Below are 25,644 nucleotides of genomic sequence, written 5' to 3' on the forward strand. Positions count from 1 at the left end.
TAACTCATGTTATTATTTTTGTTTTACGTTCTTAATTTAAGGCACTTTATTTGGGTTCCCTTCATGAGCATCGTACACTGTTAGTACCTTCATATCATTCAGTCATCTGTGTGTGTGTCAGTGCAGTACCCTGGAACTTTGGGTTTATTAAAGCAACTGGCAGAGATGGAGAAACTCCAACACTGTAAAGACCATGAGATCAGTGCGTGACTGTGGGTACTCTTGCCATTAATAATACTCTACTGCCACCTGGTGGACATTCATGAGAATGACACTTCTTATGCCTTTGTAATGAATTCCACACAGCAGCATTAAGACATATTATTTTGTGTGTCCTTACAGTGAGGCCTGATGATATCTACAGTGAGGCCTGATGGTCTCTACAGTGAGGCCTGACGATCTCTACAGTGAGGCCTGACGGTCTCTACAGTGAGGCCTGATGGTCTCTACAGTGAGGCCTGATGGTCTCTACAGTGAGGCCTGATGGTCTCTACAGTGAGGCCTGATGGTGTCTACAGTGAGGCCTGATGGTCTCTACAGTGAGGCCTGATGGTCTCTACAGTGAGGCCTGATGGTCTCTACAGTGAGGCCTGATGGTGTCTACAGTGAGGCCTGATGGTCTCTACAGTGAGGCCTGATGGTCTCTACAGTGAGGCCTGATGGTCTCTACAGTGAGGCCTGATGGTCTCTACAGTGAGGCCTGATGGTCTCTACAATGAGGCCTAATGGTCTTTACAGTGTCACAGTTTCTCCACATCTGCCAGCTACTTTAATAAACTCACCCAATCAGAGGAGCTGCACTCTCACAGAACAGCACCCAGCCTATGATGGCCTCCCTGGAGCATCAGAGCCAACCAGGTTCCAGATCACAGTCAGCTCCATAAAGGACAGGCTTATCACACATTTATCCTTTAGCCAGTGTTGGAATGGAGGACTGAAGGTCAAGCTTTTAATTACTGTGCTGTGATGCCTTCTGCCTTCCACATCATTTCTAGCTAGGTGATTCTGTTTATATATATATATATATATATATATATATATATATATATATATATATGTGTGAGTGTGTGTAACAGAATATACAGCGGGTGAAATAAGTATTGAACACGTCTCAAATTTTCTAAGTAAATATATTTCTAAAGGTGCCATAGATGTCCATAAATTATGTGTAATATAATGAGAAATGACACAGGGAAAAGTGTTGAACACATGAAGAAAGAGAGGTGCAAAAAGCCATGGAAAGTCATAACACCAGCTGAAATCTATCAGTAATTAGAAAGCAATCCTGCCACTTAGTGCAAATTAATATCAGCTGGTTCAACTGATGGCCTATAAAAAGGTGTCTCATTACCAAGGTGCCACACGAGAAACATCTGATGATGGGTGAAACCAGTGAGCTCTCACAAGACCTTTGCAACCTTATTGTTGCAAAACATACTGATGGCATTGGTTACAGAAGAATTTCTAAACTACTGAAGGTTCCAGTGAGCACTGTTGGGGCCATAATCCGGAAGTGGAAATAACATCATTTCACCATAAACCGGCCACGACCAGATGCTCCCCGCAAGATTTCAGACAGAGGAGTGAAAAGAATTATCAGACGAGTTGTCCAAGAACCAAGGACCACTTGTGGAGAGAAAGAAAGACCTACAGAAAGACCTGGAATCAGCAGGTTCAGTTGTTTCAAAGAAAACAATAAGTAACGCATTCAACGTCCATGGCCTGTGTGCACGCTCACCACGCAAGACTCCATGGCTGAGGAAAAAGCATGTTGAAGCGCGTTTAAAGTTTGCTCAACAACATTTAGACAAACCTGTGAAATACTGGGAGAATATAGTTTTTGCAGATGAGACCAAAATTGAACTCTTGACGATTTGAAGAGTGTTTGTGTGGAAGAATGGGCCAAAATCACCTGAGCAATGCATGCGACTAGTTTCTCCATACAGGAGGCGTCTTGAAGCTGTCAACACCAACAAAGGCTTTTTTACAAAGTATTGAATAAATTTCAGTAAGCATGTTCAATACTTTTTCCCTGTCTCATTTCTCATTATTGCACATAATTTATAGACATCTATGGTTTGATTTCTTTGCATGTATAGATTGGATGGGGTTCACACCTGGTGAGAATTTCATGTCAATAGCGCCTTTAGAAATATATTTACTTAGAAAATTCGTGACATGTTCAATACTTGCACCCCACTGCGACCCAGAAGGATAAGCAGTTTAGATGATGTATGATCAGTATTAATATGAAATATAAGGAACAGCAGCTGTCCAGCACTGTCCAAGACTTTGATGACAACACAGAAGTGCTACCCATCAAAAGAAAGCAGTAAGTTTTGATCCTATTTTGTTTCATGTTCTTTATTACGTCTTACACAGCAGTTAGTCCCGACCTTACAGTCTGATTGGTAGAGAAGCGTCTAACCGTGCTGATATTTATGATAACTTCATGGCTTTTTACACCAATACTGTATCACTCAGCTGACACATTGGCAAGTAACAGCCAGCTTTATGCAAGTTTCATGCTGGAACAGGAAAGGTTCTTCCCCAAACTGTTCCAAAAAGTTGGAAGTGTACAGTTGTCCAAAATGTCTTGTTCTGCTGAAGCATTAAGATTCCCTTCACTGGAACTAAGGGTTCTAGACCAACCCCTGAAAAACAACCCCGTAGCATCATCCCTCCTCCACCAACTCTACTGCTGGCACAGTGCAGTCAGGCAGGTAACGTTCTCCCAGCATTCGCCAAACCCAGACTCGTCTATCAGACTGACAGATAGAGAAGCTGATTGGTCACTCCACAGAATACGGTTCCACTGCTAAAGAGTCCAGTGGCGGCGCTTTACAGCACCCCATCAGACGCTTGGCGTTGTGCTTGGTGATGTAAGGCTTGCATGCTCAAATTCACTGAGCTCTATAGACCCGTTCTTTCACTAGTGTGTGTAAAGGCAGGCTGCATGGCTGGGTGCTTGATTTTATACACCTGTGGCAATTAGACTGAAAAACACCTGAATTTAATGATTAAGAGGTGTGTCCCTATACGTTTGTCCATATAGTGTATGTTATTGCATCATGCTTCTAGTTTTAATGGCACAGAGCCGTTTCTTCACCCATACATGCTCCTGTTGCGCTGTTCCAGTGGGTTCATTGGTCTGGAGTTCATGGGGTTGCTCATTACCAGCCAAAAGGGCATAAAATTAGACATACTCAGGCTACAGCTGGACCACGTTTGAATTTTCTTGCTGGCTACTTGCATGGATGTGTATGGCTAGATTAGCCACAGTATTTTCTTATTATCATTGAGTCATTTACGGATATCACCTATCAGATAGCGCCAAAGCACCAACTGTTAGGGGAATTACTGTAGTAATTTTTTGTGATTTTGTCTGCATTAGTATATGCAGCCCATACCTGTTATTAAACTCCTGAACTAACTAACAAATCTGTACATAATTTCTTTTAGAAAGAAAATAAAAAATACATGTAGCCCTTTGCCTTTAAGAAACTGTAGGGATTGCGTTTAATCTTTTTTGAATTTTTTCTTTTTTTTTTGGTGAATGAACCTGTGTAACACACCGTACCTGATGAATCAGTGTATAATAATGATAAGGCAGCTGAGGCAGAGTATATTAGATAACTACACACTGCATAAAAGAACATTTAGCAACTGTAAATAGGTAATTTAGATAAAAGCTCATAATTCAGTCATGCAAAGAAATCAGATGCTGTGTAATACATCCAGTTCAGTATCAGAGCTTTACAGTAAAAAGGGACACCGTTCTACTGTACAGTACATGGACCCTGGAATATACTGACCAACTCCTCTTAGTAAGAAGACTAATAACACAGATGGGTGATGAATCAGTCAGGAAGCAGGAATTATGCAATGCTGAATTTTATTTGAAATCAATCACAGCCCCTTGTACACACAGATTACAGTGATGTAGTGTTACTGGATCTTTGCTTTTAGATCAAACACAGAAACTGAAACACATGATCATAATAATCTTTTATGTTTAATATCTGGGGCTCTCAGAGCTGAAGAGTTGATTATTATAAGTGATTTCTGATACATGCAGAAGGGTACTGGAAGGAACAGGTCAGGTCAGTTTAGCCTTCCAAACCACCTAAAACAAGAAAGAAAGTCCATTAGCTCAAGTCATCAAGCCTCCTCAACTCATCCAGAATGCAGCAGCACAGCTCGTCTTAACTTTTCCTAAGTTCAGTCATGTCACCCCACTGCTGCGCCCCCTTCACTGGCTTCCTGTAGCTGCATCAGATTTAAAACCTTGATGCCTATAAAACCAAAAACGGACCAGCCCCTCCTTCCCTGATGGCAATGGTCAAATCTCGAACTGTACCTCGAGCCCTTCGAGCTTCCAGTACAGCTCAGCTTGACCCGCCATCCTTCAAGATGTGTGAAAGATGAGCATCAAGACCGTCTCTTTTTACAGCGCTTAAGTGAGCACTAATTATTACTTATTGATACTTTCTCTCTCTAACCTATTTGTTCTAGCGAAGACACTTTCTCTGAGTCGCTCTGGATAAGAGCATCTACTAAATGCTATAAACATAAATGTATAAATATACAGTTGTATGCAAAACAACTGGTAAAAATTGGCCCATATAATAATAAGCAGACTTACGGTACATTTCTGCATGACAAGAAACACAGCGAGACACTGACGCAGTAAAAGTGGGTTTTACCTTCCTTTAGTCTAATAAATATTAACATCTGCAACTATGCTATAACTTATGCTGTTTCTATTGCCCAAATACTGATGACCCATCCTTTCATCCTATTTTGTTCACACATCTTTCAAATCTCCCTTAACTCTCCAATTATAATTGGATACTTTAATACAGTTATTGATCCAGATTTAGTAAGGATCGGTAATTTACTCAACACACAGAACTGGCCATCCACAGAGACAATAAAACAACTCCTGTCCGATTTGGGCTTGGTGATGGTTGGTATCTTGAACACCTGAGTTCTCATTTTACTCAGCAGTTCACGGCTCAAATTCCCACATAGACTTCCTCTTAATCAGAAATTCAGTTATACCATATACAGTGACCACGCTTACATGGAACGCAGATCATCCATATAATTCAGCCCTCAGATGGCACTCTAACACGTACCTACCAAAAGATCTGGATTATAGTAATAATAATATTTACATATTTTATAATAATATATCATTTATAGATTTTAAAAGAGCATGGCCATTCTTCCTGGAAATAAATGATTCCTCTGAAACTCCACCAATATTTATATGGGAAACCAGGAAAAGCTTGTACTAGAGGCAAAATAATACCATACTCTTCCTATAAAAAAGAAAGATACAGAGAATTAATTATAATTAGAACAGAAAATTAAAGAATCAGAGAATAAGATGGTAAATAACCCCACTAAGAACACTGAGTATGAATTACATGGATACAAATTACAAAAATTCATGAACAAAACCCAGTTTTTACACTTCTCATTGCACTAACCATCACCAAGAAAATGATTTTCATGAAATCAAGAAAAACATTAACTTCACTAACTGTAAAAAAAACTTCCTAACTGACTATCAATGGGAAAAAATTCTAACACTAAACCCACAGAAGTGAACTCAGCCTGGACTCACTCACTTCCCTCTTACATTAGTGACTCCTCCAACAGCTGATGATACCCTTATTAGACTGTCCTCTCTCTCTCTCACTCTCTCTCTCTCTGTCTCTCTCTCTCTCTCTCTCTCTCTCTCTCTCTCTCTCTCTCTGTCTCTCTCTCACTCACACACACACAAAATATCAAATAACTGTATTGTTAATAGTTCTGGTTTACTATCTATGTCTAAGTAGTTCTTAGTTTAAATTTCAGATTGTGTTTGTTTATCATTATTAGTAGTATTAGTATTAGTAGTAGAAGTAGTAGTAGTAGTTTTTCTTGCATTCTTGCAGAAAATAACACAAACACATTACACCAACAACATGTAGAACATTGTGCATTGACTGCACCTCTTAATGTGCCCACTAAACTAATCTACTCAAACCGTTTCCTTGGAATGCACATGTAACATTAAATACTAGAAAAGTCCTCACTTTAATCATTTTAAGTCACTTCATACAAGCTTGTGTCACTTCACTGCACATTCACCACTGCAGTGACCAGCTAAAGAGAGGAGACTCATCTAAAGAGCAGTCTGAGCCCCTAATTCAGTAAAGACGAGTGTGAGCTCTAATTCAGGACTGCACTGCTCTCTTTCACACCCAGTCAAACAACACCTGATCATCAGTGAAGGTCTGGATCAGTATTTACAGATAACAGAAAATGCATGATGGCTGAGTAAAAAAGGACAGTCAGGTACGCTGTTATAATAAAAGAATGTCAATAACAACTTTCTATGACGTGCTGTACAATGCAGAAATGAAGAAAACGCACCTTTCCTGATTCATCTGGCACAGACAAAATTGAGCTGCCTGTCACAATGAAAATCATCCCAGAGACCTACAAGAACAGTGAAAAATCAACTCAAAATCAAAAAAACACACAATATTCCAGTCATTATAAAAGCACAGGGGTGGGAAAAGATGGTAATGGATATATACCACTGTAATAAATGCAAATATAAATCATAAATATTCTATTAAAAAGACTATGCTAGGAGCATTTCTCAGTGAGATGAGCATGTAGCCACCAGTACAGTGTGAGGAAACATTTGAGAAATGTTTAGAAGAACTGTCATCTCATTACCGTTGTTGTAGATCTTCAGACACTTTCCGGAGCCGTTCGGCTCACCTGGGCTCCAGTTAGTGTGGTCAAAATCAGAGAAATCAGTCCAAAACCAGATACCGGAATCCTGAAGAAGAGCAATCTGAAATGAGTATCCACTGAACCAGAGAGAAGAGACCAAGCAGGAGGAACAGTGTGACAGATTCAGCACCAACTCAAACACACTTACTCCGTCAGTGTGGCCTCCGAGCCACACTCCATCAGCCTGAGTGTGAATCAGACTCATAATGAAATTGTTTTCATTCTTATTGTGCACTGAAGCCAGATGAGCGTCGAACTGCTTACAGGTGCTCTACAGATAGAATTGACAGAGAGACAAACATTTCACTGAGATGTACATTTACTTCATTCTGACCTGTTTAGACGTCTCCTTTTAAATATTGGAGTTTCTGCTCCAAACCTTGCTCTTCTGTCACGCAGCAGACTCAAACGTGGACTCCATATCATGTGTCTGCTGAACTTCCTCGTTCCACCAAATCACCTGAATGCTGATACAATGCACCAGTTTCTGGGGCATTTGACTAGTTTAGTTTAGTGTAACACCCTTAGGGCACTATTAGGTGTTTTTTTCCCTGTTTTTGTCAGTTCCTCTTTCAGCTGTTGTAACTCTCGTAATTATATGAGACAGCCACATGTTATATGTTGTTTTATTTTCAGAAGACATGTGGCTTCTCAAATATGTAATCACCTGAGTTGTAAATGCCCACAGAGGTTTGATATTTTTATGAAACTGGACATGTTTTGATCAAAATTTTACCAAGCGCCTGTTTTTTTTTTATTTTACTTATTTTTGACTGTATCTCTTCAAAACATCACTGCACTGCTTAGATGTCAATGAGAAAGTTTTAGGATAAAGTGTCTATGAGCTGAAAATATAAGAATTTTGTTGATTGTTCATTACATGGCTTATTACTGTGAAATAGTATGTGATTAGCATCAGGCGGACTTATTTTTCTTGATATTCTCACCTAAAGGATCCATGCAGATTGCTAAAACTGCATGTGACAGACTGACACAGCAGGTCAAGCCTTTGGGTTTTTTGTTCAGGGCCAATATGGCTAATATTCCAGCTAATAAAACACTGTTTTAGTACACTGGGTGTTTATTATCAGCTGCTTATAATAACAATGACTCCTATAATAAAGAATCCTTCCAGAAATGATCAGATAAACACTGCTTTATCTAGAAAACACACAGTAAAGAGTCTGTACCGTAATATAAACCTGAAATCTGGATCAGTCCAGCGGTGTTGGACGGACGCCAAAAGACTCTGAAGGTGCGCGCGCAGCAGGAAAACTGACGACATGCGCGCAGCTTCAGAGCGGCTGATCGGCGGAGGCGCTGAGAGGCGCTGAAGAGGCGTTTTCGGTCGATAATACTGACTCATCTAATCAAATATTAGATTTGAAACACCATGTAAATATTTCACAAGCCCTATAGTAAATAATAGTAGTGGAAACAAAGCGAAATGCAGAGTTTATCAGCACAGAAATTGAAATTTACTAGAGAAATAAAACATAAACTTTGAAGGAGCGTCTATTTTTACTGTTTTTCCACGGCGGATTACTCACAGATGCTTCATCGGACCGCGATGGGCCGCTATTTTTTAGAAGCGGTAGACGCCGCAGTTTCTAAGGATATGCATAGTGAACTGCTGCGGTAAAGCAGTCCTGAGGTATAAAGCTCAGAAGACAAGGTGTGATTTGTGATGCAAAACACGTCATGAGGGTCTGCAGGGTTAAAAACCTGGGCTTTAGAGTAGATGACTTGCAAGGTAGTGTTTCTCTTTGTAGAGCTGTTGAGTATTATTGTTTGCCATTTTGTGTGTCGGACTCTGAGTCAGCATTTACTGACTTTGTCTTTTGGTTTTGGTTGCCTTGGTAATGTTAGTGCTCTTTTGTCTGACAAAAACTGACTACAATTCTTGTCAAATCCTTTTTTATTAAAGCCTCATCAGTTTTTACCGAGAGCGTCTGACTAGGGCTGTCGCGTTACATCTTCAGAATGTCACACTGAAAAGAAAATACTAAATGAACAACTTTATAACATTACATTCTTACAACTAAAACACTGTACCTGTTTAAATATAAATTAAAAAAATGAAGTCAACTCAATCTGATTTAAGTATCAAAACCTTAGAAAGTAGAACAGTCCAACTTAGAATATTTCCACAAAGCACTGTGGTTTAGGCTGTAAACTTGTAGGAACAGCACTGAATAAACGCACCTCAGCCTGCTCCCACGTGTTTTGGATGGTGAAGAATTTGAACTGGCGTGATCCAAATGATGACCATCCAGAGGCTCCGACAACAGGTTGATTATCTCCTGCAGAGCCTGCAACAACAACACATTGTGAGAGTTTGAATATCTACAGAGATGACAAACTTGGACATAAACAACAAACACTACACTTGAACTTTATCTTGAAATTGTGGTTCAGACCTTGTGGTTCAGACCTACAGAGACACTGAACAGTTTAGAAAAACCCTGGACATTGAAATGGCTCTTCTCATTAAAGGCCTCTACATCACTGGGTTGTTTTCATGATACACAATTTCTAAGCCTCAATAGCCACATTTACATGCAGCCTATTAATTGGTGAATAATCCAACTAATAGCTCAATCGGAATAGAATACATCCATGTAAACACCTCAGTCGGAACAGACTAGTCTGATTGAGGCCATTCGGAATACAGTTTCTATCCGACTGAATGAGGTGGGTAATCCTGTAAATAATCCGTTAAATAGAAGAATAATATCCATGTAAATGCCTGTATCTGATTACATTCCCTATCGGAAAGTTTAAGTCCGTTCTGATCATGTTCGTCGCGTCATAGTGAAAGTTTATACCGTTCAACATGGTGGAGCAGAAACTGGTCTGCAGAGGAGACGAAGTTTATGCTCTGATCTTTAAAAGACAGCGGTGGGACGGACGTCCAGCTTATGTGTCTCAGAACACGACGTCTTCCTCTCACCACTTCCTTTATAAGTATATGTGAAGGATGTTTTTCTGAATCTGACATCAACTGGAAACTCATCTCACTCGGACTGGACCTCACGTGATGTTCGCTGTCATGGTAACATTTACACTAAGTGGTACTCCACGCATACGCGTCATTTTGCATCGGATTACTTGTAGCGCACATATAAACGAAGATTTTCATCAGATTGTTGAGTAGAGTGAGAATAAACACCTCAGTCTGAATCTGTAATCATAATACATTCAATTCAAAAATGTTTGCATGTAAACATAGCCAGTGATTCCTTCTTTGCTGATATGTAGAACGTTTTACAACGCAGCAGCAGACAGTGCCCAAAAAGCAGCTGGATGTGAGAAAATGATGGTGAAACATTAAAAAACTCTCTCAGAATATCAAAGGACTGCAAAAAAGAAGGAAAAATTAAATGAACAGGCAGTTAAAACGGGCTACACGGTGATTGTTCTGAAACTTACCAAGAGATGGAGGGAGCTGGGCACCACTTTTAACATCACCATAAGCCCCTGAAATCAGTGAACAAAAATTTTACACATTGGCATATATTCAGTACACTCTATAGGCAAAAGCCGGTGAACGCTCTCCTAATTATTGAGTTCAGGTGTTTCAGCCAAACCCATTGCTAACAGGTGTATACAAATAAACACATAGCCATTCAGTCTCCACAGACAAACACTGTCATAGGATGACACTTTTGCTTAGGGTCAGTTCTTGAAATGCCTGACCTGGTAGATCTGCCACAGTCAACTGTGAGTGCTAATATCATGAATTGGTAGCATTTCAGCCCAATAACTTCTCAGGGTGAAGGGTGATATTAAAGCTACAGCACAAAGACATTTTACACAGTTATCTGCTTCCAGCTTTGTGTCAGCAGTTTGGGGAAGAGCCTTTCCTGTTCCAGCATGACTGAGTCCCTGTGCACAAAGCAGCTCCATAAAGACATGGAGTGACCAGTTTGGTGTGGACGAACTCCAGTGGCCTGCACAGAGCCCTGACCTGTCAAATGCTCTTGTGATGAATGTTAAAACATTGCTGCCCATACAGTGTAGCTTATACTGTCTCTGAACACAATGAATTCAAATCATACATTAAACAAATACCACATACTACATTTAATGTAGCTGTTTCTGTGACTTATCCAATCTGAATAGGACTTTGTAGAAAATCTACTGAACTAACACTGTTTTATTGGAACGATCTTTCATGAAAATCTGAGAAGAATCAATTTAACTCAAGTCCTAACTTTCATTGTTTAAGTCACTTCATACAAGCCTGTGTCACTTCATTACACACATACACCACTGTAGTGACCAGCTAAAGAGAGCAGACTCATCTAAAGATCAATCTGAGCCCCTAATTCAGTAAAGAGGAGTGTGAACTCTTTCACACCCACTCAAATGTCACCTGATCATCTCTAAAGGTCTGGATCAATATTTGAAGATGAAAAAAAAACATATTTCTGAAAAACACAATCTTCCAGGTCCACTGTTAAAAAACATAAACTCACCTTTCGTGATCAGTCGAGCACAGACAAAAGGAATTTTACTGTTGCAGTTAAGATCATCCCAGCCACCTGCAAGAACAGTGCACAGATTTCTATAAAATACAGTCATGATGAAAAAACACACAATATTCCAGTCATTATAAAAGCACAGGGGTGGAAAACATGGTAATGGATATAAACCACTGTCATAAAGGCAAATATAGACCATAAATATTATATCAAAAAGACTATGCATGGAACATTTAATGTAGCCACCAGTACAGTGTGTGGAACAAAGTTAGAGAAGAATTTTAATCTCGTTAACTTTGAAGTTGTTCTGCAGACAGTGTCCAGAGCCATCTGGCTGGCCTGGGGTCCAGGGAGAGAAGTCAAAAGGAGACTCATCTGTCCAGTACCAGCGTTTGGGAACCTGAAGAACAGCAATCTGAAATGAGTATCCACTGTCCCCGAGAGAGGAGACTGAGCACACAGAACACTGGGAGAGATTCAGCACTAACTCAAACACACTTACTATGTGACTGTTGTAGCCACCGAGCCACGAGGGACGATTATAACCAGCCTGATTGTAAATCAGACGCTTAATGAAAGAGTCTTCATTCTCACTGTGCACTGAAGCCAGATGAGCGCCGTACTCCTCACAGGTGCTCTACAGGAGGAATTAATAGGGACAGACATTTCACCAGGATGGACTTTTACTTTAACCCAACCTGTTTGGACGTCTCCTTTTAGATGTTGGAGTTTCTACTCCAAATCTTGCTCTTCAGTATTTCACACTGGATGAGACACTAATGAACACTTTATAACATTATATTCTTACAACTAGAACATCGAACACTTTTAAAAATAAAAATTAAAGCATAAAATCAACTCAAACTGCTTTACTGATCAAATGTTGGAAGGTAGAACAGTCCACCTTAAGGATACTTTTTACAAAATATGGTGGTTTAGACTGAACACCTGTAGGAACAGCATTGAATAAACACACCTCAGCCTCCTCCCAGGTTTTTTCGATGGCAAAGAACATGAACTGGCGTGGTCCATATGATGTCCATCCAGAGGCTTTGAGAACAGGTTGTTTATCTCCCACAGAGCCTGCATCAACAACAGATTGTTAGAGTTGATACATCTAAGAAGATGTCAAGTTTGGCCAAAAACAACAAAACTACACTTTTACATTATCTTGGAATTTCTAAGATGGTGGTTCAAACCTATAGGGACAATGAACAGTTCAGAAAAACCTTGGACATTTAAATGGCTCTTATCATTGAAATCGTCTAGATCGTTGGGTTGTTTTCATGGTACAGGTGCAGGTCAACTGATAATGCTCAAATACAAAAACAATATTTGTTTCAGTAAAAGCACAAATCGTAATTCTGCTAATATCTAAGTCTCATTTTCTTCTGCTTTGCTGATATATTTAACGTTTTAGAGCACAACAGTGGACAGTGCCCAAAAAGCAGCTGGATGTGAGTCAAAAAACTCTTCTAGAATATCAAATAAAGCTTAAAAGCAAGAAAAATAAAATAAACCTGCAGTGGAAACAGGCTACACAGCCATTACCCTTAAATTTACCAAGAGATGGAGCGAGCTGGGCATCACTTGTACCAGCTGTATGAGCCCCTGAAAACAATGAACAAATCTATGAGACCTCTGCATATATTCTATAAACCATACACTCTATAGGCAAAAGCCTGGGGACCCTCTCTAATTATTGAGTTCAGGTGTTTCAGCCACACCCATTGCTAACAGGTGTATACAAATAAACACATAGCCATTCAGTCTCCACAGACAAACACTGTCATAGGATGACACTTTTGCTTAGGGTCAGTTCTTGAAATGCCTGACCTGGTAGATCTGCCACAGTCAACTGTGAGTGCTAATATCATGAATCGGTAGGATTTCAGCCCAATAACTTCTCAGCCACCAAGCAGTAGAACACGCCAACCCACAGAATGAAGACTCTGAGTGCCGACACAAGCAGCACATTAGAAAAGGCTTATCTTCTGTAATTGTTCACTAAAGAGCTCAGACTGCCTCTGGGTTAACATCAGCACAAGAACTGAGCATCAGGAGCTTCATGGAGTGGGTTTCAGTGTTTGGGCTCTCAGTTCCAGTGAAGGGTGATGTTAAAGCTACAGCACAAAGACATTTTACACAGTTATCTGCTTCCAGCTTTGTGTCAGCAGTTTGGGGAAGAGCCTTTCCTGTTCCAGCATGACTGAGTCCCTGTGCACAAAGCAGCTCCATAAAGACATGGAGTGACCAGTTTGGTGTGGACGAACTCCAGTGGCCTGCACAGAGCCCTGACCTGTCAAATGCTCTTGTGATGAATGTTAAAACATTGCTGCCCATACAGTGTAGCTTATACTGTCTCTGAACACAATGAATTCAAATCATACATTAAACAAATACCACATACTACATTTAATGTAGCTGTTTCTGTGACTTATCCAATCTGAATAGGACTTTGTAGAAAATCTACTGAACTAACACTGTTTTATTGGAACGATCTTTCATGAAAATCTGAGAAGAATCAATTTAACTCAAGTCCTAACTTTCATTGTTTAAGTCACTTCATACAAGCCTGTGTCACTTCATTACACACATACACCACTGTAGTGACCAGCTAAAGAGAGGAGACTCATCTAAAGAACAATCTGAGCCCCTAATTCAGTAAAGAGGAGTGTGAACTCTTTCACACCCACTCAAATGTCACCTGATCATCTCTAAAGGTCTGGATCAATATTTGGAGATAAAAAAAAAACATATCATTTCTGAAAAACACAAATCTTCCAGGTCCACTGTTAAAAAACATAAACTCACCTTTCGTGATCCGTCGAGCACAGACAAAAGGAATTTTACTGTTGCAGTTAAGATCATCCCAGCCACCTGCAAGAACAGTGCACAGATTTCTATAAAATACAGTCATGATGAAAAAACACACAATATTCCAGTCATTATAAAAGCACAGGGGTGGAAAACATGGTAATGGATATAAACCGCTATCATAAAGGCAAATATAGACCATAAATATTATATCAAAAAGACTATGCATGGAACATTTAATGTAGCCACCAGTACAGTGTGTGGAACAAAGTTAGAGAAGAATTTTAATCTCGTTACCTTTGAAGTTGGTCTGCAGACAGTGTCCAGAGCCATCTGGCTGGCCTGGGGTCCAGGGAGAGAAGTCAAAAGCAGACTCATCTGTCCAGTACCAGCGTTGTGGAACCTGAAGAACAGCAATCTGAAATGAGTATCCACTGTCCCCGAGAGAGGAGACTGAGCACACAGAACACTGGGAGAGATTCAGCACTAACTCAAACACACTTACCATGTGACTGTTGTAGCCACCGAGCCACGAGGGACGATTATAACCAGCCTGATTGTAAATCAGACGCTTAATGAAAGAGTCTTCATTCTCACTGTGCACTGAAGCCAGATGAGCGCCGTACTCCTCACAGGTGCTCTACAGGAGGAATTAATAGGGACAGACATTTCACCAGGATGGACTTTTACTTTAACCCAACCTGTCTGGATGTCTCCTTTTAGATGTTGGAGTTTCTACTCCAAATCTTGCTCTTCAGTATTTCACACTGGATGAGACACTAATGAACACTTTATAACATTATATTCTTACAACTAGAACATCAAACACTTTTAAAAATAAAATTAAAGCATAAAATCAACTCAAACTGCTTTACTGATCAAATGTTGGAAGGTAGAACTGTCCACCTTAAGGATACTTTTTACAAAATATGGTGGTTTAGACTGAACACCTGTAGGAACAGCATTGAATAAACACACCTCAGCCTCCTCCCAGGTTTTTTCGATGGCAAAGAACCTGAACTGGCGTGGTCCATATGATGTCCATGCAGATTTAGCGTCAACTGCCTGTTTTGTTTCCATAGTGCCTGCATCAACAACAGATTGTTAGAGTTGATACGTCTAAGAAGCTGTCAAGTTTGGCCAAAAACAACAAAACTACACTTTTACATTATCTTGGAATTTCTAAGATGGTGGTTCAAACCTCTAGGGACAATGAACAGTTCAGAAAAACCTTGGACATTTAAATGGCTCTTATCATTGAAATCGTCTAGATCGTTGGGTTGTTTTCATGGTACAGGTGCAGGTCAACTGATAATGCTCAAATACAAAAACAATATTTGTTTCAGTAAAAGCACAAATCGTAATTCTGCTAATATCTAAGTCTCATTTTCTTCTGCTTTGCTGATATATTTAACGTTTTAGAGCACAACAGTGGATGGTGCCCAAAAAGCAGCTGGATGTGAGTCAAAAAACTCTTCTAGAATATCAAATAAAGCTTAAAAGCAAGAAAAATAAAATAAACCTGCAGTGGAAACAGGCTACACAGCCATTATCCTTAAACTTACCAAGAGATGGAGGGAGCTGGGCATCACTTGTACCAGCTGTATGAGCCCCTGAAAACAATGAACAAATCTATGAGACCTCTGCATATATTCTATAAACCATACACTCTATAGGCAAACGTCTGGGGACCCTCTCTAATTATTGAGTTCAGGTGTTTCAGCCACACCCATTGCTAACAGGTATATTTAATCAAGCTCATACCATGCAGTCTTCATAGACAAACACTGGCAGTAGAAGAGGTGGTACTGAAGAGCTCAGTGACCTTCAGCATGGCACTGTCACAGGATGACACTTTTGCTTAGGGTCAGTTCTTGAAATGCCTGACCTAGTAGATCTGCCACAGTCAACTGTGAGTGCTAATATCATGAATCGGTAGGATTTCAGCCCAATAACTTCTCAGGGTGAAGGGTGATGTTAAAGCTACAGCACAAAGACATTTTACACAGTCATCTGCTTCCAGCTTTATGTCAGCAGTTGGGGGAAGAGCCATTCCTGTTCCAGCATGACTGAGTCCCTGTGCACAAAGCAGCTCCATAAAGACATGGAGTGACCAGTTTGGCACAGAGCCCTGACCTGTCAAATGCTCTTGTGATGAATGTTAAAACATTGCTGCCCATACAGTGTAGCTTATACTGTCTCTGAACACAATGAATTCAAATCATACATTAAACAAATACCACATACTACATTTAATGTAGCTGTTTCTGTGACTTATCCAATCTGAATAGGAAAATAGGAAAATCTACTGAACTAGCACTGTTTTATTGGAATGATGTTTTATGAAAATCTGAGAAGAATCAATTTAACTCAAGTCCTAACTTTCATTGTTTAAGTCACTTCATACAAGCCTGTGTCACTTCATTACACACACACTACTGTAGTGACCAGCTAAAGAGAGGAGACTCATCTAAAGAACAATCTGAGCCCCTAATTCAGTAAAGAGGAGTGTGAACTCTTTCACACCCACTCAAATGTCAGCTGATCATCTCTAAAGGTCTGGATCAATATTTGAAGATAAAAAACATATCATTTCTGAAAAACACAATCTTCCAGGTCCACTGTTAAAAAACATTAAACTCACCTGTCATGACCAGTCGAGCACAGACAAAAGGAATTTTACTGTTGCAGTCAAGATCATCCCAGCCACCTGCAAGAACAGTGCACAGATTTCTATAAAATACAGTCATGATGAAAAAACACACAATATTCCAGTCATTATAAAAGCACAGGGGTGGAAAACATGGTAATGGATATAAACCACTATCATAAAGGCAAATATAGACCAGAAGTATTATATCAAAAAGACTATGCATGGAACATTTCATGTAGCCACCAGTAGAGTGTGTGGAACAAAGTTAGATAGGAACTCTAATCTCGCTACGTTTGAAGTTGGTCTGCAGACAGTGTCCAGAGCCTTCTGGCTGGCCTGGGGTCCAGGGAGAGAAGACAAAAGGAGACTCATCTGTCCAGTACCAGCGTTTGGGAACCTGAAGAACAGCAATCTGAAATGAGTATCCACTGTCCCCGAGAGAGGAGACTGAGCACACAGAACACTGGGAGAGATTCAGCACTAACTCAAACACACTTACCATGTGACTGTTGTAGCCACCGAGCCACGAGGGACGATTATAACCAGCCTGATTGTAAATCAGACGCCTAATGAAATAGTCTTCATTCTCATTGTGCACTGAAGCCAGATGAGCGCCGTACTCCTCACAGGTGCTCTACAGGAGGAATTAGTAGAGACAAACATTTCACCAGGATGGACTTTTACTTTAACACAACCTGTTTGGACGTCTCCTTTTAGATGTTGGAGTTTCTACTCCAAATCTTGCTCTTCAGTATTTCACACTGGATGAGACACTAATGAACACTTTATAACATTATATTCTTACAACTAGAACATCAAACACTTTTAAAAATAAAAATTAAAGCATAAAATCAACTCAAACTGCTTTACTGATCAAATGTTGGAAGGTAGAACAGTCCACCTTAAGGATATTTTTTACAAAATATGGTGGTTTAGACTGAACACCTGTAGGAACAGCATTGAATAAACACACCTCAGCCTCCTCCCAGGTTTTTTCGATGGCAAAGAACATGAATTGGCGTGGTCCATATGATGTCCATCCAGAGGCTTTGAGAACAGGTTGTTTATCTCCCGCAGTGCCTGCATCAACAACAGATTGTGAGAGTTTGAATATCTAAAAAGATGCCAAATTTGGCCAAAACAAGCCAAAACAACAAAAACTACATTTTACATTATCTTGGAATATCTAAGATGGTGGTTCAAACTTACAGGGACAATGAACAGTTCAGAGATTAACGTGGCTTTTCTCATTGAAAGCTTCTACATTGATAGTTCATTTTATGGTACAGGTGTTTGTCAACTGAAAACTCTCAAAGATAAAAACAATATTTGTTTCTGAAAAAGCACAAATCATGTTCTGCGTATTTCCAAGTCTCATTTTCTTCTGTTTTCCTAATATATTTAATATTTTAGAGCACAACAGTGGACAGTGCCCAAAAGGCAGCTGGATGGGAGTTCAAAGAACTCTTCTAGAATATCAAAAAAAGCTTAAAAGCAAGAAAAATAAAATAAACCTGCAGTGGAAACAGGCTACATAGCTGTTACCCTTAAACTTACCAAGAGATGGAGGAAGGTTGAGATCATCTCCAACAGCAACATCAGCACCTGAAATCAGTAAATAAATATGTAACACTTCAGCATACTGTTTTTTTTTCCGCAGTGTCTGCATCAACAGCAGTTTATGAGCGTTTGAATACCTACAGAGACGCCAAATCCAGACACACACAATTTCAAAGTCTCAATGATTCCTTCTTTGCTGATATGTTGAAAGTTTTGTAGCAGCAGACAGTGCCCAAAAGGCAGCTGAATGTGAGCAAATGATCATCTCTAACAGCAACATCAGCTTCCGAAATCAATGAATATATATTTAGCACCTTGGTGTACTGTTTTTTTTGCACAGTGTCTGCATCAACAATAGATTGTGAGAGTTTAAATATGTAAAAATATGACAAAACAACCCTTTTACATTAATATCATATTACATTTCTATCATGGTGTGTAAAACCTAAAGAGGCATTGAACAGTTTAAAAAAAAGCCCTGAACATTAACATGGCTCTTCTCATTAAAGGTTTCTAGATCAACAGGTCATTTTTATGGTACAGATGTATTTCAATTTCAAACTGGAAATACATCCAAGAAACACACAAAAGACCTACAAAGCTTTATTCATTCCTTCAAGTCTCTTCTGCTTCACTGTTCTATCAGGGATTGCACAATTGTGACCAAATTTGTTCAGTTAGTCGCCAAGAAAAGTTCCCAAACATAAAATAACTGAAAGTCCAAAACTAGATGCTAAAATATTGCTTGACTCCCTGAAAATAAATGGTCTCAAACAGTACAGTTGTTGTTATCAGCCTCTGGTGGCTTATCTTGAAAACATCTCCCTTCCTTTGTGAAGGTGCTGATTTGTCTACTAAAGTCTTTACAAAAGAAAAACTCAGCAGTTGTCTAAAAATGTTGATAATTATAAATGTCAGGGCCTCTTATGATGCAACACATTATGGAGACGACACTGTAAGTCATCCAAAGACCAAATTTGGAGAGTAGGTTCAGTATGTGACCCAATACACAGGCAAATGAAATTATCCAAACTGGCCTAATGGTACCACTATACAATCATACATTCAGACCATTTCTCCTGAACCATCTCTCCTCTCATAAGATCTACAGTCAAATTTCTTTTTTCCACAGTATCCTTTGTTTATTCTACATAAGTGCCTCACTGGGATTAGTTATTTATTTCCTGCCACAAAAACTTTAGATGATTGGGAAAATACATGAAACCTTATTTTTCAAACAAGTGAATTTTTTAAATGTCAATTTTCAAGATTTCAAAACCTTCACAGCAGTCTAAAGATCAAGAATCATCACAAAACTTGGATGTTTATAAACAGTAGGGCCACCATGTGTTAATTAGTCCTTCTGAAGTGGAGCTAAGTTTGCATATGTGGCTGTTCTCTCTATATAAAAGAGAATTTGACACAGAAACAAAATGATCTCAATAAAAAATTTAAATAATAACAATTGAAAGTTGTGAACTAGTTGCTAAAATGATGCTGGTTGCCCCTATAAATAAATGATCTCACAAAGTGCAGTCTTCCTATGGGCTGCTAGAGGCTTACCATGAAACCACCTCTCATCTGGTGTGAAGGTGCTGGGTTTGAATCCTGTCTGAGCTGTCATTGCAAACTTAAGTCACTAATTGTGACTAAATTTGGAACATAGGTCCCGTCTGAGCTGTTGGTGCATGCAAACAATTTAAGGCTTGTATCCTAATATCTTTGGAGGAGTTGAAACAATAATTAACAACAAATGTGAATTTTTATAAACATGAGTGCCTCATTGCGCTGATGGTGCTTGGACCCCGATGATTGCGCCTTGTGACTATACTAACTTTTTGTGCTTTTTTGCTTTTAAAAAGATATCTTTAGTGTGTTTAAAGTAAAGTTGAAATATTTAGATTTATAATATAAAAATATTTTAAAATGATGTCCCACATTTTCATGTCAATTACAAAACAAAAAGGCTGTATTCAAAACAGCACACTACTATGCAACATACTGTATATTGCACTAGTATATACTGATACTGCATACTACTCTTGGTAATAGTACACAGTACAGTATCCAGTATAAGACAAAATCCATGTGCCGCACTACAGAAAGGGGGCGCAACTAGACGGCCAACATCTGGGACTGAGCCAATCAGAACCATCTCAAAACCTGGTATTGATCTTTATCAACACATGTGAATATATTTTAGTGAAGAGGCATGCCTGCTGAGTTTTAAAATGATACCAATACAGAATGGAGGGTGCTGTTTGGAGTAAACCATGTGGTTACATCAGTGGTTATGTCCTCCTGAAATGACTGTGTTGCATTATGGAATGCCGTATATAAACACAGAACATAACCCAAACCACGTACTGTAAAATTTTGCCAGAGTAGTACATCACCGGGTATCTTTGTAATACTGAGAAAATTCATGTTGGTCACATACTGCATTCTAGCTACTTTGTTTTGGGCACAATCAGTACACGAGCAGTATGTAGTAGACCATTTCCAACAAAAACCAAAGATTTTAATCTGTAATTTTAGCCACGCCCCTGCATTTTACAGCAGGAAGTGAGGCTGCATCCCTGTCCCTCATGGCCACATGGTGAGCCATGGTTAGATCCCATTATTTTAAAGTAAATGTGTCCAAAACTCTGAAAGTCAGTGTGGAACATTAAGCATCACCATATTTTCTGCAGTTCAGCACTTTTTAGTGTTTTAATGTAAAATATGATGATTTTCTGTGTGAACAGCTGTTCAGAGCTGTGTTTGCTGTTCATACTGGCTGCGTTTTTGAGCTCAAAATGAGCTAAAATTGTCACCAAAACAGTCACTACTGACATATTTGGCAAGGTAGAGTTATGATTGTTTTGGTCATGATGAAATGTAATTTTAATCAAATGAACGTAATTAGTTAAATGTCCAAAATATGTTTGATTCTGACTTTGAGCCAGTTCAGTAGAATAATCCACTGATGTTCATCTTAAAAAGGGGGGAAAGATACAAAACACACAGTATTGTTCCTGCATTATTTAATTGACAAAAATAAGTATTTCACACCAGTGTGTCAATACTTATGTGTCAGTGTAGATTAATCTCCTAATCTGAGTGCTGGAGTTGTTCCTGATTTCTCGCAGAATCACACACTATTTTATACACTGTCCTTAATCCGTAATGATGTGACTGCATATCAGTGAAATGGATGTGTTTTCTCACCAGCTAGCTGGACACTGAGGAGACACATGACCCCAAGGAGCAAGGAGGAGCACCGGATCGCCATGACGGCAGAGACTGCAGAGAAATTTCAGACACAGTAGATCAGTGACAGAGTTTAATGTATCAGAGACTCTACGTTCACAATGTACACAAACAGAGAGTTTAACTCATTAAGTCTTTTGTCAGAGTAAATGTAGCTGTTAGATGTTGAGCTTCATTTGAAATCATTTTAAAATACAAATATACAGCAGAAGCTGGTCACTGAGGGAAGGTTTGAAACGCTCTACCTTTAGATCTCCAGCCAGTCTCCTGTGAAATTTTAACAGAGCTCTGAGAGAAGAAGTTGATGGAGAAATTGTGGAGATACTTTTATAGTTTGTTGGAGGCGTGGCATAACTACTAGTCATAAGAATTTCTAGGGAAGTTCATCTACATGTTTTTCTAGAGAATTGCAGGGATGATGGTGCTGGATATCTGATGTGCTGTTTGCTGTTGCTCAGAGACTCACAATTAGACTAAAATACAGACGTACGCTTTTATGCTTATTCATTTTCAAAATGAATCCGTCATCCACACAACTTAGAAAGTTAGCTAGCTACCTTAGCAAGTGACCTTCAAGCTCTGTGTGGTTTAAATTGTGCCTTATCAAACCATGTGAACTTCACCCAGCTGAAGGTCTTTTCTCCAAACCCTCACTGTCTACAGTTCTGTATAAAAGCAGATATTTCATTATTGTGTAAACTGTCATGGATTGAGGGAAGAGACTGAGAGCTGTAGTTTCCACTGTGTACTATCAGAGACAGTCATGTTTGCCATTCGTGATGAAGACCAGCCTGATTGGCTAAACTCAATGCGGTTGCTTCATTCATTTACATAATGTCCACAACCGCCTAAAGCTAATGAACGTGTTGCAAAGAACTACAAGAGCATCACAGTCCACTTCTGTGTGTGTGTTGAGCAAAGATTTTTTTTTTTCTTTTGCTTGTCATACATTTACATCCCATCTCCCTGAGTCACTTTGGCTTCATACTAAGGTTTGATTTGATCCATGGCTGCTAAAGGGCTCAGAAAAAGTATTTGCTCCTTCTGATTTTCTCAGTTATTGCATATTTATATATATAATATTAGGCAAAGAGAACCCTTTCAAACACAAAAATATGTTTTTTTAATCATTTCAGTTATTTACAAAGCAAAATGATCCAACATGTGAATCACCCATGGGAAATAGATGCAGTAAAACTGAACAAAAAAAGTCTTATTTTGAAAAATAGTATGTAATATCTCGTGAGCTAGCTTGAAGAACAAAGTTTAGTTTAAGATTTGTTCTCGATGACCCCAGATGTCACATGGAATGGTGAAACTTTATAGCCAGCACACTTGATTTAATATAATAAAGCACTGTTTAGCCCAAACAAGTGTACAAATAATACTCAACTTCCATGAGGAGAGGTTTGGAAATGGTTAAACAAACACATTAATATACATAAAAACACTACTTATTGCATTAATAAATATTAGTATATGAATAATATTGTGTTTAATCTAACATTAGTGTTTGGTAAAAGCATATTGAAAACATGCTGACCATAATTACCAGTTAACAAGATGTTCTTGTCCTCTGGTGGATGATCTTGTGGATGGGTTCTTCTGCTGAGGTGGTGGAGAACTCTGTGAATATCTTCCCAAGCAGACAGTGATGCTGGACTGCTGGATCACCTCTTTATATACAGGAGGAGATGAAGTGGAGAGATCGTATGAGAGAGTCTGGTTCAATCGGCAAAGCTGGAAGAAGGAGTGAACTGAGGTTGTGTTTCAGACACTGTCCTCCAACAGTCTGCCCACAGCGCCCACTAGTGGAGTAATTAGCGTACTAGTCAACTGTGCATCCCCTGGTATGTGTTCAGTCAGGAATTTTGATGTTCCACCACGTTAATGTAAATTCTGTCATCTTAATCCAGATTTTCTCACTATCAAAGCAGCTGATCTGACTGTTTGCTGTCATAACTACATATAGAGATCAGGGGACAGAGCATGTTTACACTCACCCTAATCAAATGGAACTTCAGCGTCCAAATTAATCCTACCGAATTAGATATTATGACCAAGTGTTTAGAGGGTACTTTTCAATCTACTCTAGATAATGTGGCTCCATTAAAAAGTTAAATGATGCAGAAAAAGCTGCATCATGGTACAGGGATCATACTCAAGCTTTAAAACAGACTGTCAGACAACTAGAGCAAAAATAGTGCCTGACTAAACTAGAAGTGTTCCAGTCTGCCTGGAGGGACAGCCTTACTGCAGCAAGCTCAGCCTATCTCTCCTCTCTCATAGAAAACAAGAATAATCCTAGATTATTATTTAGCACAATTTATAAATAACTAAGAACCAAACAGTTACTGAACCCCAGATGCCATCAGCCTATAGCAGCAATGATTTTATGAATTTCTTTAGTGATAAAATTGAAAAAAAATAGACAGAAAATTCAGAATACACAATTAAACTCTACAAATCTGCTGCCTTATAATGCCAGATCCTGAGAATATTGTAATCACTGCAGAGAGGCTGGAATCGTTTACCTTACCTCAGCAAAATGAACTAGTTAAAATTGTTTCCTCCGCAAAATCTTCTACTTGTATGTTAGATCCGATTCCTACAGGTTTACTCAAAGAAATGTTGCCAAAAAATAACCAAACCTATTCTGTCAATAATAAATTCTTCTCTTACCCTTGGATACATCCCAAAAACTCTTAAACTAGCAGTATTTAGACTCTGATTAAGAGAGCTAACCTCGATCCCTGTGAACTATCAAATTATAGACCTATCTCAAATCTCCCCTTTATATCTAAGATCTTGGAAAGGTTGTAGCAAAACAATTAAGTTCCTATTTGTATAGGAATCATATACATGAAAAAATTCAGTCTGGTTTTAGACCACATCATAATACAGAGACAGCACTAATAAGAATTTTTATTCTTTGACCAAGGAAATGTGTCTTTGCTAGTCCTCCTCGATCTTAGTGCAGCATTTGACACGAGTGGTGTCTATGTTACTAGATAGACTAGAAAACCCTGTAGGAACCAGGAAAGAGCTGTTCCTGTTACCCAGTTTGTTAATGTAAACAGTGAAACATCTGTCCTCGAAGAGGTGTTTATTACTTCAAGGCTAGATTACTGTAATGCCCTGCTGGCTGGATGTTAATGTGGTACAACAATGTGCAAACCTCACCTGCATGAACTGACCCTCCTGCTGCTGCTGCATAAACTCAAACTATCTAATTAACCCAAAGGCCAGCAAATACTGTCCCTTACAAACAGAGATTTCTCCAGATTCTCTGAATCTTTCAATGTTATTATGTACTGTATATTATGAAAAGCAAAAGTTTACAGCTTGAACTTGACACAGCTTGAAGAAAATAATGTGTGTTATTATATTTTACCACTACACACTACCACTGTTTCAGGTCTTGTTAAGGTAACAATTCTTACAGCTGACCTGTGTTCATTGGTATGCATGCATGAACTGATTCCACCAGGAATCATTTGGAAACAATTACACACCAAAACTGATCATGGTGGTAGATCTCTAGGACCAGGACTGGACACCAGGTTGTCCTGTCCCTGCTGTGGATCTTTAAGGGTAGAGGTGTTTTTGAGTGGGGTCATCTCTACAGACCCACTAAAACTGACCTTCCTCAACATCAGCACTTCCCTCTTGTGGATCTGTGTATGGTATAAGTGTGAATGTATGTATATCACTGGCTTAAAATCTCTTTAGAATAAAATCTCTTTAGATTTGGGATTATTAATGTCTATAATATATATGCCCATAATGTTACATTGGAATAGAAACTTCACCACAATATTCAAAATTCAACTTCTATTATCAGATTTATACAGGTTTAATGAGCAACATGAGTATCATCAGCATGTTTATTACATCTTTATTACACCTCATTACACTCTGGAAGCTGCTCTCACCTAGAAAATCTTATTACAGGGTTTCTCTGTAATTTAGTAGAAGGAAAGCATCAAAGTCTACAGTTTAAAGTAGTACAAACAAAAACCATAACTGTGGATAAAGAGAGACAGAAACGTGGTCTTGAGAATGAAGAGAAAA

General features: G+C 39.0%; 2 protein-coding genes across 3 annotated transcripts; both read right to left on the minus strand.

Annotated features, from left to right (window-relative positions):
- Positions 1-3,878: 3,878 nt before the first annotated feature.
- Positions 3,879-10,269, minus strand: LOC118802247 (ladderlectin-like). The gene is made up of 6 exons (XM_036562732.1): positions 10,234-10,269; positions 9,007-9,147; positions 6,950-7,072; positions 6,742-6,847; positions 6,430-6,495; positions 3,879-4,126 (listed from the first exon to the last, which is right to left on the minus strand). The coding sequence occupies exons 1-5, from the start codon at positions 10,267-10,269 to the stop codon at positions 6,440-6,442; spliced, it is 462 nt and encodes a 153-aa protein (XP_036418625.1). The 3' UTR covers positions 3,879-4,126; positions 6,430-6,439.
- An 832-nt stretch (positions 10,270-11,101) lies between these two features.
- Positions 11,102-23,353, minus strand: LOC118802243 (C-type mannose receptor 2-like). Of its 2 annotated transcripts, none has more exons than XM_036562729.1 (11): positions 23,114-23,353; positions 21,529-21,603; positions 18,316-18,363; positions 17,732-17,838; positions 14,611-14,745; positions 14,403-14,508; positions 14,103-14,168; positions 12,265-12,371; positions 11,791-11,925; positions 11,583-11,688; positions 11,102-11,348 (listed from the first exon to the last, which is right to left on the minus strand). In XM_036562729.1, the coding sequence occupies exons 2-11, from the start codon at positions 21,590-21,592 to the stop codon at positions 11,203-11,205; spliced, it is 1,020 nt and encodes a 339-aa protein (XP_036418622.1). In that variant the 5' UTR covers positions 21,593-21,603; positions 23,114-23,353; the 3' UTR covers positions 11,102-11,202. The 2 variants fall into 2 exon arrangements, with proteins under 2 accessions (XP_036418622.1, XP_036418621.1); XM_036562728.1 differs by having other exon boundaries at positions 11,124-11,348; positions 23,123-23,332.
- Positions 23,354-25,644: the final 2,291 nt, after the last annotated feature.

Source organism: Colossoma macropomum, unplaced genomic scaffold, assembly GCF_904425465.1.
Source record: "Colossoma macropomum unplaced genomic scaffold, Colossoma_macropomum, whole genome shotgun sequence".
Taxonomy (NCBI): Eukaryota; Metazoa; Chordata; class Actinopteri; order Characiformes; family Serrasalmidae; genus Colossoma; species Colossoma macropomum.

Excerpts from the sequence above, each read along its gene's own strand:
- LOC118802247 (XM_036562732.1), bottom strand. The coding sequence starts at position 10,269 with ATGTTAAAAGTGGTGCCCAGCTCCCTCCATCTCTTG. Across the intron at positions 9,148-10,233 it reads CCAGCTCCCTCCATCTCTTG|ATATTCAAACTCTCACAATG; the intron begins GTAAGTTTCAGA and ends TCATCTCTGTAG. Across the intron at positions 6,496-6,741 it reads TCTGAAGATCTACAACAACG|GTCTCTGGGATGATTTTCAT; the intron begins GTAATGAGATGA and ends CTGTTCTTGTAG.
- LOC118802243 (XM_036562729.1), bottom strand. The coding sequence starts at position 21,592 with ATGGCGATCCGGTGCTCCTCCTTGCTCCTTGGGGTCATGTGTCTCCTC. Across the intron at positions 14,169-14,402 it reads TCTGCAGACCAACTTCAAAG|GTGGCTGGGATGATCTTAAC; the intron begins GTAACGAGATTA and ends CTGTTCTTGCAG. Across the intron at positions 11,689-11,790 it reads GTGGCTACAACAGTCACATA|GTTCCCAAACGCTGGTACTG; the intron begins GTAAGTGTGTTT and ends GCTGTTCTTCAG.